This window comes from Zophobas morio, unplaced genomic scaffold (genome assembly GCF_036711695.1).
Source record: "Zophobas morio isolate AGI-343-1 ecotype UQ-CSIRO unplaced genomic scaffold, CSIRO_AGI_Zmor_V1 ptg000058l, whole genome shotgun sequence".
NCBI classification, from domain to species: Eukaryota; Metazoa; Arthropoda; class Insecta; order Coleoptera; family Tenebrionidae; genus Zophobas; species Zophobas morio.
This window is the reverse complement of record NW_026972163.1, coordinates 2,845,921-2,862,724: the sequence shown is the minus strand read 5'-3', so window position 1 is coordinate 2,862,724 and position 16,804 is coordinate 2,845,921. Positions and strand designations below refer to the sequence as shown.

Here is a 16,804-nt window from a genome sequence, read left to right as displayed (position 1 = left end):
CTCAATTTACAATTGCTACTAGGCGGTGACCAACCGTACTGTTTTTTGCAGAACAGTACTGTTTTTTCGGACTTCAGTTCTGGGTAAAATTTTTCGTTGTCAAAACCAGTAAATGTTCTGGTTTTTGTAAAATTTTCTGATAGAACAGATGGAACATTGAAAGAGTAATATATTTTATTTTATACAAATATTGATCCAGGTATTAAATTTTAAAAACCGCTGAAAAATCCAACAGTTCACATTTTAAATTTTAACGCACTGTGTTGTGAATTTTTGTCAGCTAACGGCTTATCGGCTTGTCGCTCGTTGTCTTTGTCTCATTTAGTTATGTGTCTAATTAATTTATATGTATTGTTTATTCACTAAGGCTGTGAATTGTCAAAGTGTCTTTATGTTGGTCGCATTGACAAAAAAACTAATAGGAATTTTGAAAAATCTCTTTTGGTAGCAATGCGTTGGCAGCTTATGGTTATAAACAGGGGTAGGAAACCTTAAATGTGAATGTCGTTGAATGCCATTTGATAGTTTGTCTGATGAGCGCAGATGTCGCTTACGTCGAAATGTATTATTTTTACAGAGTCCTGTACAACTTAGCTGCCACAGTGTACTGTATAGCTGTCAACTAAAAATGGACCAGTGGCGTTGCATGAAAGATTAAGTTGTATTTAAAAATAATTGTTTAATAGTACAAAAATATGTATAACTGTACAATATGTCAGTTCTACTCCAATGCAATATGTAAAAATGTATAAAAATGTAAAAACTTTATTAAAATATTAATAAAAAGTATATAAAAAAAATACACAACGGTATTATCTATTTCTTAATATATGCCCACCAAATTTTTGTTTAAAATTGAAAAAAATTTGCAGCATTGCTCAACAGAAATTTATATATTTATATTCCTGCCATTTTGACATTTCAAAAATTCAGATTCTGAAATAGTTGTCTGTGAATAGTTGTCATGTATTAAGAATTTGTCACTGAATTACCAGATGGGCCCAGGCATAATTAACTATTCACCAGAGAAATGGAAACAACAAGACCTTTATTGAAGTTGCGGGAAAAGGTTACACGTACAATAGTATAGGAGGTGCTCATGTAGTTGGAAATTCTTATATTTCTTCCACCATGTCTTTATAAATAATTCAGTAATAGATAGTTGTGCAGTAATAAAGTATTATTCCAAGTGTACAGCATCAGTTGTCCATTTACTGCAGACCCTAGGTTCTTAATCCAGACCAAAAAGTACCTTACATTGTCACATCAAGTGGCAGAACCTTTCTTGTTTGATGGCCCCAGCTGTGAGCATCCAATGAATCCGCTCCAGTTGTCATTTTTCTAACATAAATTAAACCTCAGGTAGAGCTCATGAAAGGAACTTGATAAGAACGCAGAATCTGTAGCATCTACGTTTCTCACAATATTATCAGTAAAATATTTTTCGGCTATTCATGTCCAGAAACGACAATGTATACTTGTTTACTTGTATACTTACATCAAAGTTTTTGCTGCAAATACAACGTCAGTAGCTTAAATTGACTAGAATTTGATTCCAAAGTGCTTTAGATAGTTGAAAGCTAATTAGCTTACCAACCTTATAGTTAAAAATCCACCACTTTTTTAAATTCAGTGGGCACATATTAAAAAATTGATAATATTTTTACTTTTTTAAACGTACGCCACTGTGTGTGGAGCGGTTATGTATAAAAAAGTAAACTGCGTATTTTATGCTGCGTTGTATTTGGTGGTTCTTTGTTCGATTTGTAGCGTTTTGAGTTTTGTGGTGTGTTTTTTTTTTAGCCTTTTACGTACTTTTTAAGTGATTTTAGTGTTAGTGATTAGAATAAACAGACAATTAATTAATAATAGTGTAAGTGTGACAATAAATTTCGTTTATTTGGTAAGAATTTTTGTAATGAAAGCGTTTCAAATTAAAAAATATTATTTTTTACACAGCACGATGACGAGCACATTAGCCAAAAATACTTGTTCTGTAAAAGGCTGCGGAAAGCGAGAGCTACCGATGTACCGTTTCCCCAATCCAAAAACAAACGGGGAACGTTTTCGTAAGTGGGTTCTGGCAGCAAATAATCCTCGATTCGAGCAACTAGGAGATAATGGTATTTATAAAAAGTGTTTCGTTTGCCACAACCATTTTAAGGAAGAGGATAAAATCCTGAATTCGCGTTTATTAAGGAAAACTGCTGTGCCTTCGCAAAATTTGCCGATTGGTAAAAATATCCTTTGAAGTGACATGTAAAATATTTATTACTTGAACTATACAGGTCCATCGTTTGCCACAGAACAGGGAATTGATGCACCATCACCTCCAAGACCATCCCAATCTGAGGAGGACCTAATTTTTAGAACACCACAACGTGAACTCATTTTTATGCCCAGCTCGGTACGAAAACGTGTTACACCATCAGCCTGTAAGTTTATTAATTTTACTATCTATGACCATTACAGTGAAATTGAAATATTGAAATGTACCTAGGTTCACCATCCACGTCTGGAGGTGTATTTCCCAGGAGCGTCGTGCAGAGAACATTATTTCCCTCCATAAGTAAGTATAGCAAAAGTATAATATTGCACACAAAGTAATGAAAAACAAGCATAATTCAACATGAAATAGGTATACAACGCTAGCAATACCAATTATAGTTAGGGTATTTAATGTCTTTAGATATTTTCAAATGTACATCCGTGCATAATGAATGTTCTACGAGCGGTGTGTTATTGTAATATAAAATTCTGAAGAGTACACTTAAAATTCACTGATAAAAGTTTAGTATCCATAGCCTGTCATCAAATTTGAAGTCAAAGTTGTAATTATAGTTCTTTATTTATAAACAATGTCACAGACGAAATTGTACAGAATTATTAGTTAATATATCTCGTACTTAATCAGCAACAATCATGATCTAGGTACACTGTGCCGTAAAACAGTTGTACGTGTTTGATTTAAAAAAAGAAATTTAGTATTGGATCTATAATATGAAATTTACTTATACTTTTTTTAAACATATGGGTGCTGTAATTAAAGTTGAAACATTTTGTAACACTATATTGTTTTAGGTAATGGAGTGAGCAGTAATGAAGAGGGACTTGGTGTGGCGCCATTATCAGTGTTGGACAGCGTCCCAATAACTGGTAAATTGATTTATTATTTGTTAAGATACAGACTAATATCACTATAGTATTTGAATTCTATCTTACGAATTTATAGCAATAACTTCAAGTAACCTGTAGTTACGACACACTTTACTCTGGATTAGAAAAAGGAGAGAATTTACGTTAGGTTAATTTAAGCAAGACTTTACCAGCTGTGTAGACAGCAACAAACTTTTGCTAGGTTAATTTTCAAGAAACCCCTTTTTTTTTTAAATGAGACAGCAAATGAATGACGTTATGTTAAGCATGGGGAACACTTTACCAACAAATTTTTAAACACAAAGAATTTACGTGATATTGTTTTAAGTCACTTTTTGTTCGACAATTTAAACCAACAGAGAAATTATGTTATGTTAGCTTTAAGAACATTTCCCCAACAAATCAGAGCAAACACATTATGTTAGGTTAAGTTTAAGAACATTTCATCAACAAATCAAAACAACAAAGAAGTTTCGTTCTATCAGAGTTGGCCACATTTTATCAACGAAGCTATTTGCATGGCGTCCACCCCCGTCTTTAGATTAAAGTAGAAAATTATTTATACTTAGTTGTATTCGTGGGAGAAACATGTGCTGTCGTTTCCCTTTTTTTAAATAATCACTTTTGAAATTTCAAACTAAAGTCGCCTACTCTGTCACAACTAACAACGTCACATCTCCACGCGTCGACGTCACTAAAAACCAAAATGGCGTTCACTAAACTCCACTCGCCTGACCTCTGGTGCTCGAAACATCGGGAACTTAAAGAAGCTAATACAGTGGCATCTGTTAGACCGCTAGACGCCTCTTATCCTAACCTCAGATCTTTACAACTGGTTGCCTATACTTTGAAGCGTTTTTTTTATTTATTTTAAATTTAAATTTGAATTATTTAAATGCGGTTTCGCGACATTGATTAATTTTCTGGGGGCGCAAATTGAATTCAAATCGAGATATCACAGTCTCATTAAAGTTAAAAGTTATAATATGGTTTAAAATGTTTGTCCGTCCTGTAAATTCTGTCCATATAAATAAATAATCCAAACAACAAGCTCATAGGATTTAGGTAATTTATGTATTTAATTTGTTGCATAACGTATGTTTTTAAGAAAGTGTTACTTGAGGGCCACGTCTGTAAAATTTTTTGAGTTCGGCGAGTTCATGCAGCCGTCTGGTCATATCTGCTTTAATGTTGAAAAATTAACGTATTTAACGTCCAAAATAAATTGACAGAAGCCCCCCTCAAAAGTATCACTGACTATTGCTAGTTTATAAATTAATGTACGTATGATTTCAGGGTCCGTTAAGGCATCGCTAGTGATAGTGTCAGCACCAGCACCAGCACCAGAAATCAGACAGGTGGAAACGAGAGCAGAAAAGACAGGCACGGAATCCACGATTCTTCAACGACTGAAGATCAGAAAAAAGAAGAGTATTTTTAACGAAATTGAATGCAAATTATACGCTGAGGCTCAACGTTTGCAACAAAAAGCTTCCAGATTAAAGAAACAGAATGCAGATTTAAAGACAAACATAAGGGTGGCTTCTAAGTTAAGGAAAAACGAGGCGTTCACAAAATTAAGCGAAAACATGACACCAGTACAGCAAAGATTTGTTCAAAGTCATTTCCGTAATGTTGCAAGGAAACAAAAAGGTAGAACTTTCACTTTTCAAGACAAGGCCGATGCAATCGCAATTTGGAAAAACGGACCCAAAACATATAAACTCTTGTCAAAAATGTTCGTTTTGCCTTCAGTGACAACACTGAAGGCCACGTTGCGTAATGTACCGGTGAAACCAGGCATCTCAAAACCTATTTTCGAGGTCCTCAAGCGGCAAATAAGCCGAATGAAAAAGCCTCAGCACAAGTTGTGCACACTGCTTTTTGACGAAATGGCCATTCAACCTCATTTGGATTACTTGCCGCATGAGGACAAGATCATAGGTTTTGAAGATGATGGTTTCAATCAAACCAGGAACATAGCGGACCATGTATGTGTGTTCATGTTGCGAGGTATTTACAAAAGGTGGAAGCAACCAGTTGCTTTCGCTTTTTGTAAATCCTCAATGCAACCACACAACATCGTCCGCTTTGTTAAGGAAATAATAAAAGAAGCCACAGCAGTCGGTCTAAACGTGATCGCATCGGTGTGTGACCAAGGCACCACCAACGTTAAAGCGATTGGCACGCTTCTTAGTGACACACGAAGGGACGCTATTTTGAAAGGTGAGGAGGTCAAAGAAGGAATTTTTTCAGTGGATGGCCATGAAGTAATTCCATTGTTTGATCCTCCTCACCTTTTAAAAAGTTTCCGAAACAACATGCTCACTAAGAACGTGTCTTTCGTAAAAAATGGTGTTCGCCACGTTGCCAAATGGTCACACATTGTGGATGCTTTCCTTTTAGACCAAGGGCGCAATCTTCGGAGCATGAGGAAACTTTCAAAACATCATGTCTTACCGAGTAAGATAAGAAAAATGAAAGTTTCCTTATGCTCCCAAGTATTTAGTGCTACTGTGGCTGCTTTTATTGACCTGGTTGCCGGAGCAACATTACAAAGGAGTGGAAGGTCTTTGCCATCTGAAGCCGTTGATACCAGTGTGTTGATCAAATTCCTTGATACTGTTTTTGACAGTGTCAATGGAGGGATCGGACATGTTTCTGGGAAAGTGCTGCGAGGAATGGTTACAAGAAATTCTCCTCATCAAAAGGTCTGGACAGAAGCGAAGCGAATGTTTTCCGAGATGGAATTTGTGAAGTCTAAGCCTGCAGATCGAGCACGGCCTCCAGTCTTAGATGGATGGTGTCGTACACTGAACGGTTTCATCTTAATCAAGGAAACTCTCCAGGGGCTTGATTTAAATACGTTTCCGGCAAGAGCGTTTAACCAAGATCCGTTGGAAAATTTCTTTGGTCAAGTGAGGCAGTATGGAGTTAGATACACAAATCCAACTTGCAAAATGTTCCTTCCGTTCTACAAGTCTCTTTTGATTAGGAATTTTTCTTCTTATCATTCCAGTAATTCTAATTGTGAACAAGATGATGATTCATTGTTGGTCACAATTAGAGATTTTCTCTCCCAGAAAGATGTGGCACACGAAGAACTGGCCGATAGGTGGAAACCGCCACCTATTCATGAAGTTGCAAGTGATCTTCTGGACGCAAACGTTTTGGGTTACGTTGGTGGGTATCTTATCAAGCATATTTCGCCGGAGAAATATGCTTGTGAAACCTGTCAACGTAACCTTCAACATTCCGGTCCACCAGATCCCTTGTATCATGAACTGGTGAACTTGAGAGAATACACTAACGATGAAAAAAAACGTCTGCAGTACATGAACGTTGAGGTGATTAAAGTTTTGTGTAAACTTTACCATCAACTCAACGTTCTTGTACCGTCCGGACTTTTTCATCGTCAGTTCTCTCAAAGGCTGATTAGCTACCTTCGCTCAACGAACGATCTTCCGTTTGAGCCTTGTGCTCATTCGGAAGAAGTTAAGACAACAATTTTCGGCCAGTTTGTAAGATTATTTATTTTTGGATATACGAAAAGATTGAGCAACATTATTTTTGGGAAACAGGAACCGCGGAAAAATGATGAGTTGGAAATGGAGCTGTATCAGGTGTACATGCGATATAGAAGCAAGTAAAGAACTTTATATTTTTATAATTTATTATGTAGGTATACAAATTAATCTACGTTGGCATAATGTATTCGAAAAATGGATTTATCCCACTTACTCACTTTTTAGGAAAGGCTAGTCATTACGAATACTTTCGTATCAAGCAGCGAATTTCATTCCAGTTATATATATGTTTTTATAATTATTTATTATTACAATATTATCATTATAATGAAGTGTATTTTGTTTACACTACTTTTTACTTAATGCATCATTGGAATAGTCAACAATTGTGAACGTGCTTATACGTATATTATGTTGCTTGAATTTTAATTGTCGTGTAATAAACTGAACTGAAATATTCACTTAAAGATTTGTTTCGATTTTACTTATGTAACATATTGGACTTATAAGATTTTGTTTTATACTTTTGCGTTGCATCACTGTAAAACGTTTTGTTTTATTTTAGTTTCTTATTTAAAAATCAAAATTATACATGTTATACACCATGTCAGAAGCTGCCCTTTTCATCGCTTTCAATATTTCTCGTTTTTTTTCTATTGTATAACATTGATATCGGTCATGTCTTTAAAGATACGTTATTATAGTTGTTAAATGAACTGTTCATCTGTTATCTTTGCTAGATTATTGTTGCAGACGTTATGTTCTTTAGTATATGATTGTTTATTTTTGGTAGTGTTAAAAAATATGTAGGTACAGTTGCGGCCAATTTAAAGTCGTACACGGTTTTTGAACGTACTCCACAAAAATTTCAAAATTTGTAATGTGTTGATTAGGCTTTAATCAATCATGTAAATGTCATTGTCATTTTTTGACAAAACAGTGTCGGGTAATTTCTTAAAATGCCGCAATTATCTGAGCTGCAAAAATCCATCATTATAACAAGACTAAGAGACCGTGTCCCCATTTAATATATATAGCCGAAGAAGTAAACGTCGACAAAAAAACTGTTGCAAGAGCAAAACAAAAATTTGAGGCAACAGGAAATATTGCAAGAAAACAAGATGCGGGCCGAGCAAAATGCTCAAATCAAAATGATGATACTCGCCTAGGAAACTACCTTAGGCAGCATCCGTTTGCAACTGCAATTCACGCAAAAGTTGCTACAGGTTTCCCAAGCTCCATACGAACAGCACATAGAAGACTAAAAGCAACTGAACTGAGAAATGGTTGTTCTGCTAATAAATGTTTAAAAGCTTCAGCATTTTTTACTTTTTTTTTCATTTTATAGCGGTTTGAGTTTCTTTAATAATTTATTCAATTGCAATCTTTGCAATTAATTTGCACTCCACGACACTGACTTATATGACATTAAAAGACGTTTTAGAAACTTCAGATTTAAGAGAAATTTACAATGCTCAAGTTTTGTATTTGAAAAATTGTACGACTTTAAAATGGCCGCAACTGTACTATACTTTCCAGTGCTTCATTCCAATAATTCTTTTATATACATGTAACTGTAATAGTCATGTGTTATATACATATAATAAGAAAGGTCCACTTACTTTGTGATGTGCACATTTTATATTTTAATATATTCTTTACGCGTTAAAGTTGTTTTTGATTATTTCAACTAGTTGAATAGTTTTTGTAAATTATTGTCTCTTCTGTACAATGTTCTATTTTTATAATATAATACGATTTTTATTACATTATGTTTAAACAAATAGTGTACAGAAGGATACAATAATTTACAAATACTATGAAAAATAAATTATGATTTATTCTACAAGAATCATAGAAGTGTTTAAATGTCCCGCCTTTGACATTAGTTGGTCTGATGAGCTTAGATGGCGCCAACCAACAACAAGTCGGTAACATTGGAGATCAACTTCTATAAAGAGTATATTCTATGGTTATAAATTTGATTCTGGCATACATAACCTTAAAGTAAATAGTAACTAGATTTTATGTAGAGTATGAAAAAAATTATACGAATGCTGGTACATAATACACTCAAAAAATTTTGACACTTACAATTCAAAACGTTGTGAATGGACTTTAAACAGGGTCATTATAAAATATTGTAGTCGACGAAGGCCATGATTTTGGTGACATTATGTGCCGCCTTTTTCAGTTTTGTGGAAAGGATTACACTAATATTGGAATTTTTATTTTTTACGCCACATTAGTGGCTACACTGTTTCGGCGTCAACGCTTCATCAGATTCTGTCGGATGTCAACAATTTTTTCGTTTCTACTGATTACTAGTGCGTTTCCCCACATTTTGTGCGTTAATTGACTTGTCTTGTTGTTATCATTGGCTGTCTTCCCCTTTGTTCGAAGTTTAAGTGTCTCAAAAAACAGTTTTTATCAAAACTACAGATCATTGTGGAATAATCTCAGGTAATGAACACAGAGGAATACCTATAGTCAGTGTTACAAATGACTTTTTTAGGTTAAGAATTAGGATGGTTTATTCTTTAGAGCAAAACACCTTCATAGTGATGTCCTATTACCGTAATGGGGTGTTAAATGAGGATGGAGACTGGGTGTACTCTGTGGATGCCTGTAAAGACGAGTATCTGGTGAAATATCCTGTTGTCATCGAGGAAGAATCTTTGAAGACACACATACGGCGAATAGTGGCAAGATTTAACGACACTGGTAGCGTCTCTAAGGGAAAACCGACGGGGAGACCTGAAGTTAGTGAAGACGTTGTTGACGATTTAAGGACGAGAATGGAGCAAAGTCCGAAGAAATCTTTGTCAAAACTGTCTTTACAGTCCGGAGTACCATACAGTACGTGCCAGAAAGTCGTAAAAAAGAAGTTACATATGCATCCATATAAGATTTCGTTGGTTCAGGAGCTGCAACTAGCAGATTTTCCTCGCCGCGTCCAGTATTGTCATTGGTTTCAAGCTAATTTGGACGATAACAGGATTCTTGATTTGTCGTTCTTTTCTGATGAAGCCTGGTTTCATCTGTCCGGCTACGTCAACTCACAGAACTTCAGAATTTGGAGTACAGAAAATCCTCACGCTTTTGAAGAAACACCATTACACGCAATGAAGGTCGGTGTGTGGTTAGCTGTTTCCAGACGACGATTCATAGGCCCGATATTTTTTCAAGAGACAATTAATGCGGCGAGATACAGGGAGCAAATTTTGGATGTGTTTGTGAGTCAGTTATTGCCTGAAGAATTAGAGTCTGGTTATTTTCAGCAAGATGGTGCTACAGCTCATACGACAAGACAAAATTTAAGATATTTGGAAGAATTTTATGATGACCGCATAATAAGTTTAAGAGCCAATCCAGAGTGGCCCCCCCGATCTCCTGACTTGACTCCACTTGATTTTTCAGTGTTTGGATGGATGAAAGACAGCATTTATAAGAATAGAATCCACACATTGGAAGAATTAATGGATAAAATTACACGTTTTTGTAATGAAAATCTCAATGAAGAAGTATTGCAGGATATTTTTGAAAATAAAAAAAGAAGAGTGGCTTTGTGTTTGCGGGAAAATGGACAACATTTTCAACATCTTTTATAAAATACATTGTAGTGGCCTACTTTGTATTTAAATTTAAAGAAAAGCGCCCCCAACCGACGACGGCGACGTAGACGCTGTGTAAGCAAGAAGGTGGGGAGATTGTGGCGTGGACGGCGCGAAGAGCCGGTGGCGGCAGTTAGTTTTTTAACACCGATCAGACAAGAGGTTGTATTTACAATTGTGTACAGAGCGCTTTCTGTCTGTGTTTTATTGTTTCAGTTTATTCATTGTGTTTTCACCCCGACTGTCACCTGGACTTTTCCCCCTTGCCGTTGGAGCCGCCAACCACCGCTGCCGTCTTCCGTGGGGCTGAGAATCGCTTCTTCGCTCGCGGAGGGAGGAACGTTTGGGGCGGTAAGAACGCTGGGCGTTTGGTCGAATTGGACAGGTATGTGCTTATTTAATTATCTTTCTTTGTATGCAAGCTGGTGCTCTTGAGTGCATGGTTCTTTAGTTGAACATTGTTGCAAGATTATTCTAACGCGAATCTCCGCTTCTCCATGTACCTGGTGCGAACCACCCAGAATGTCGTTTTGGTGTGGAAATCGCCGAGTTACGACCAGGGACCCGCTGTAGAAGATCTCCAGACGTTCGTCGCACGTGATCGTCGTTTTTTTAGTTTTGTTTTCAGTATCAGTAAATCGTTGTCGCAGGGCTTTTCAGGCAATTCATTAGTTAGGATGCAATTCAATTTCATTCATTTAATATCTAAGGTTTTTGGATGGTTTTTCCCCAGTTGTCACTTTTTTCCAAATTTTCATCTTAGGACAATTTCAAATCAAAATTGAATCGTTAAGAGAGGGGGGAGGGGGCGAGCGAGCTAGCGAGCGTGCAGGTGGCTCGCTCAAAATTATCAATGTTTAGGCTAGACGATTTTAATGGGCGCTAATCTGGAAAATCCGCGCTCCCAGATCATTTTTGCATTAGTCAGCAGAGAAATGTCGATTGACCTCAAAAATTATTACTCAATTAGTATCGGAAAGCTGGACCACTGTTTTATGTTATGACTTATGTGTTACCATGTGAATTCTACATATATTTACCATTTTGAAAAGCACACATTCAAAGCGCAATGTGTACCAACCATCATATTTTATTGTGTTGTTTTTGACATGTTTGTATGTATTTTTGTCGACTTTATTTTATGTGCAGTTTTCCGTTTCATTCACATTTTAACGAATTAATTCTCGATTGGGTAAAAGTCCTTGACAAATGTGGCGTACTTAAACTTTGTTGCAATATCCACAATTTTAGTTTGGGTTTGATAGTTCTTCAAGTTTCAAAGATATTAAAACTAAAATTTGTCTAATCAGAAAATGTTCGGGGTTGTTTGGCGAGAGCGGGGAGCGGCCCAAATTCAAATTGATGATTTTTTTTTCATTCGTATGACTGTTTTTGTCGCAATACCGAATGCTGCCAACACGGGATATGCGGAGGGTGTCTTGCTGGTAAAGGAAACTTTAGTGGTGGGAGCCAGTGTCGTGTGTCCCGCGGTGGATGGAGTAAAGTTACGGGATAATACTTGCCGCCGCTGCCTCGGGCGCCGGCGAACACAGGATGGAGATAGCGTGACGTTTGAGGTGGCACAGTGGCTTGGTTGTACGTAGCTGGTTAGAGCGAAAAGACGGTCAAAAGACAAGGTCTAGAACCGCTAGCGCTACACACCCCCTGTTTCTAAATTTATTGAATTAAATTATGTTTCTGTTATCTGCTGACTGAAAAGAAAAGAATTTCTAACACGCCACTATGACAACTGTGGCATGGCCGTCCAATTACTTTAGCTAGAGCTTTCGCGAACTGTTTTTTTTTTCATTGTATGTCACTGCTAGGATTTTGAAAATATTATAACTAAATTTATAATTGTTTTCATAAAAGATGGAGGGGTTTTGCAGCTGGGAAAATATGCTCATCAAGTTTATTTCACAACTTTTGTCCTCTCTCTTAAGAGGAACCAACTTTCAGCCAATTGTTTTGTTAATTGTGTAAACTTAAATATTCTATTTCAGTTCAAATCTCTTTTTACCAAAATTGAATAAAAGATGTTCCCTTTCAGCGCTGACTTTGACTTCCTACACTCTTCCCGCTCCTCATTGCGCCAATTTGTATCCGAACGCATTCCGCCATTCAAAACATAACGTAGGGTCCCCATTTTGTTGACGATCACAGTTCATGGCCACTTTTAGAAATTTTCGCGGGTTTTCAAATTTTATGCGCATGTTCCAATTTTGGCGGAATGTTTGGGTTATTACAACATACATGTGTATTTTACATTTCATTACATTTGTGCTAAGTAAATGTATGTGATCAATAAACAAAATTGGATGGAAAAAGTGTATGTAGGTACTGTAGTAAAGTTTTTTATCATCAGTAACTTTCACTTTTCTTTCTGTGGTAGTTGCATTCTCTCTTAATTTAAAACTTCAACTTACTGTTTAGGAATAATTGTAACTTTACTATTAGGAAGGTTAAAAATCTTTATTAAACATTCTGTTACAGTAAACCCTCGTTACTTCGAACTCGGTTAAGACAAACACCTCGTTATTACGAACTGGAAGCGAAGTCCCAAACAGTCTACTTATAAAACGAATGCAACTTAATTCGGTTTACACGAAATTCGGTTAATACGAAACTCGAACAACTTTTTCGGCCCCAAGTTATAATTCTCATATAAAATCACACGGTTAACGCGAACAAAAAGTGCAAACTCTTTGCATCGTGCTCAAATACGATTTACTTTATCTTAATGGGTATCTAGTAAGCACAACACAAAAGTATGTCACTGTGTGGTTTACCGAGTTGTAATCAGTTCGTTCTTATTGTTCAATGTGCTAACGTCCAAAATGGCATAGCAAAAATCCATTAATATTAAAACGAAAATGCAAACTGCAGTAGCTAAAAAGTTCACCCTTCCAAAATCTACATAGTCCACCATTCTGAAAACCCGATCTCAAATAAAAAAAATAGTGTTGGGATCATTTGCGTCAATTCTTTTCACAAAGTTGTTTAGGAAAATTGATCCATGAAATTTTATATGTATGTAGTAGGTACTAGTATTAATGTTCAAAATTTGGTTATGCATTGTTAGAAATCTAATACGAAAAAAAATTCAGCTTAAATAAGTTGTTTATGTTATATTTGTGTGAAAATGTCAAAAAGTGATTTTCGGTTATGGCGAATTCGGTTAACACGAATTGGTCAAGATCATGGTCCCGACGGGTTCGTGTTAACGAGGGTTTACTGTATTTCAAGAGGTTTCATAATCATCTACAGAAATCTTTATCACTATGCTCCTGAAACTTTATTGTTTCATCTTTTTTATTATAGGAATTTTGAAAAATCTTGATATTAGGTTGACCATGTGGGCGTGTTTTGGGTAGAACTTCTTTGACATTCCTGTTATACAGATCTCGCATATTTCATATATCTAGAAACTGCAAAGCTGAAGATAATGCTTGGACATGGCAGTTTTCACCTATTGTAGGAACAAAGATGAAGGCTTTCAGTTGTGGTATTTCAAGAGAAAAGCACTGCTTACAAACCACGTCTGCACAATGTTTTGACGATTCCTTACAATTTACAAACTGAACTTTCGCGTGATTACAATTTTAGCAAAATTATTTAAATACCAAAACGGTGAACCTTTACAAAAGGCACTTCGCGATTTTACACAAAACTCTTCTACAGCACCGGCTGATCACGTTCCTCACTTTCAAAAGTTGTGCAAATGCTTCCTTGTGTCACAAAAAAAAAAATATTTAGTGTTCGCCAGATGGTTTCCACACTATTAGTTGCGCCAAATGTAGAAAACCAACTACACATGCAATTTAACTCGCACGAGTTCCAATAACTAAATGATCTATGGAGTAAGAAGTTCCACGTTTAGGGGTATGTTTGTAATGGGGTGCAGTGTGTCCATTAAAAACCCGACATTACCCGCGTGTTGGTGACTAAAAATAGTTAGGTTATGTTAGGGACAGCTTCCGACTAAAGTGTACAAACAGGAAATTTATCAATTTCTTTGTGGCAGAAGGAAGCATTTGACAACATTTGAAGACGAGGAACGTGATCAGGAGGTGCTGTTGAAGAGTTGTGTATGCAAACAGTTTGTGCGAAATCAAGAAGTGCCTTTTGTAAAGTTTTACCGCAAAAACTACTCACTGTCATTTTAAAACAGTGGTACTGTGCTTTAATTGTAATAAGACTTGCTCTGTCATCATCTATTACGTGATTTTTCACAATTTTTACCTTCAGAGGACCTATAAAAATGTATTTTTTTATTAATTACCGTGTTCATTGGTTTCGACAAATTTAACCTCACTTTTTGGATTTCATTATTTGAAAAATTGTTGTTTCTTTGTAAAACAGACCAGACGATTTATTCTATTCAACTCCAATCGACTTTCCAAGGTGTAATTCATGACAAAGCCCTTCAACATGCCTTCAACGCTTTTATGACAATTTACAATTTTTGAAGGTCAAATTCAAATATGTTGCAGTAGCCAATTAGCCATGCAGTTCCAGTAGCGTTCACAATTGCTCGACAACATTGCAACCCTTAATGCTCTGGCGTATATTCGTGTCTATTTAAAATGAAATTAAACCGCGAACCGGGCATTTCAATTTTTGACAAATCGTTTTGATGATTAGCGGCACGAGAAAAATTTCATTTGTTTTTCATAGGTGAGTTGACTACAGTATTTTATAATGACCCTGTATTAGGTATTGTGCAATGAGCAATGTGATGTATCATTAGGATTACCTAATCAATAAATATGTTTTTGAATTTGACGTGTTCTGGTTTTTGAATTTTAATAGTTGGTCACCTTATACTAAGCGTCAGTATCATGTTAAAGTAAACGTGTGGTATGCTGTTTCTTATCATGGAATATTAGGCCCACATTTTTTTTAATACCAACGTTAATCAGCATACATACCTGGATATGTTGAGACATTTTCTCCGCGATGGTTTAAGTGGTTTACCTCTTGATTATGGACATTTAATGTGTTTTCAACAGGATGGTTGTCCAACGCATTTTACAGACTGTTGTTAATTGGCTAAACCGCAAATTTGGAGATAAGTGGATTGGCAGAGGTGGCCCAGTTTTATGGCCGCCAAGGAGCCCTGATTTGACAATTTTAGATTTTTATTTGTGGGAGCGTTTAAAGCAACTTGTTTACAAGGAAGACTTGCCCAATAATGTGCAAGTATTAAAAAATCGGATAAGAGATGCAGTTGCATCCTTAACGCTTGAGGAAATTCGTAACGTAATTGTTGGCCATATTCGAAATAAGCAATCAGCGGGATTTGCACCATCTAGAAAAACCCTTCGTCAACTTGCTTATAATTTGGCAAAGTCGATGGGGCTGCAAGGTCGTTTTAACAATACCAAAAAAATTACCGGGAATGATTGGCTGCAATTATTTATGCGAAGAAATCCTACTCCAAGTATCCGACAATCAGAAGGCGTCTCCTTAGCTTAGTAATTTTTTACCACCTTATTGCATCTTCAAAGGAGTCAATAAGCAACTTGCCTGGGAAGAAACCATGCCACCTGGGTCTGTAATAAAAATGCGAACAGAATCCGCTTACATCAACGAAGAATTGTTTATGGATTGGCTCACAAATCATTTTATACCTCGAAAACCCCAAGGAAAATGGACATGGTTCGCACATGAATTCGTATGAAATGCTGGAGACAGCAGTTGAAAATGACGTAATTTTTTTGTGTTTACCTAGCCACACAACTCATTACCTTGAACCCCTAGACAGGTCCTTTTTTAAATCACTGAAGGCTTTTTTTAAAAATGAATGCGACGAATTTGTCAGAGCAAATCCAAAACCAAAATTTCACCGTCGTCATTTTGGAATGCTCCTTAGCAGCGCCTGGGCTAATGCCGCTACGAGTAAAAATGGAACTTCAGGATTTGCTGCTACAGAAATATTTCCGTTGAAGCCTTCTGTTATTCCCGCATACAAGTTTTTAGTTGCTGATCCTACTCGGCGTGTACTTTCCGAAGATAATGAAAGATATTTGATAAAATAAGACCGATTTTGGCAAATGACATACCCTCTAAAAAACAGAGGGTTTGTGGGCGCGGCAAGTATTTGCTAGGATAAGACTGTCTTTGGCAAATGACATACTCTCTGAGAAAATAAAGAGTGGGTGGGCGGGGCTAGTATTTGATAAGATTAGACTGATTTCTGCACTACAAATTTTATAGCAAATACTTGGTATAAAAAAAAGTTACGACTAGGGCTTTTTTTGACTTTTTTCACATCCTAGATTCTATTAGTTTCCATTTTGTCTCTGAGCTCTCGATCACACATTTTTGTGTGACTTAACAATATGTTTCATTAGTTCTATTTCAGGTGATTTAATTTATACTAACTGACATAAAAAGTGCAACACCTAGAAGGGATTGAAATATTTTGCCTAAATTCGGTATACGAACTTGATATCAATAAAACAACGTAGGATAAAATTTTCGTAATCTTATCAAATATGGTTA

At 36.2% G+C, this 16,804-nt stretch overlaps 1 protein-coding gene and 1 long non-coding RNA gene across 2 annotated transcripts; one reads left to right on the top strand and one right to left on the bottom strand.

Moving 5' to 3' along the window:
* Positions 1-1,822: 1,822 nt before the first annotated feature.
* LOC135143271 (uncharacterized) lies at positions 1,823-7,141 on the top strand. The gene is made up of 6 exons (XM_064075142.1): positions 1,823-1,903; positions 1,960-2,234; positions 2,289-2,435; positions 2,501-2,569; positions 3,082-3,156; positions 4,453-7,141. Exons 2-6 carry the CDS (start codon positions 1,964-1,966, stop codon positions 6,804-6,806), a joined length of 2,916 nt encoding a protein of 971 aa, XP_063931212.1. The 5' UTR covers positions 1,823-1,903; positions 1,960-1,963; the 3' UTR covers positions 6,807-7,141.
* On the bottom strand, positions 1,959-2,726 carry LOC135143272 (uncharacterized). The gene is made up of 2 exons (XR_010282726.1): positions 2,497-2,726; positions 1,959-2,433 (listed from the first exon to the last, which is right to left on the bottom strand). It is a non-coding gene; the product is annotated as an uncharacterized LOC135143272 (long non-coding RNA).
* Positions 7,142-16,804: the final 9,663 nt, after the last annotated feature.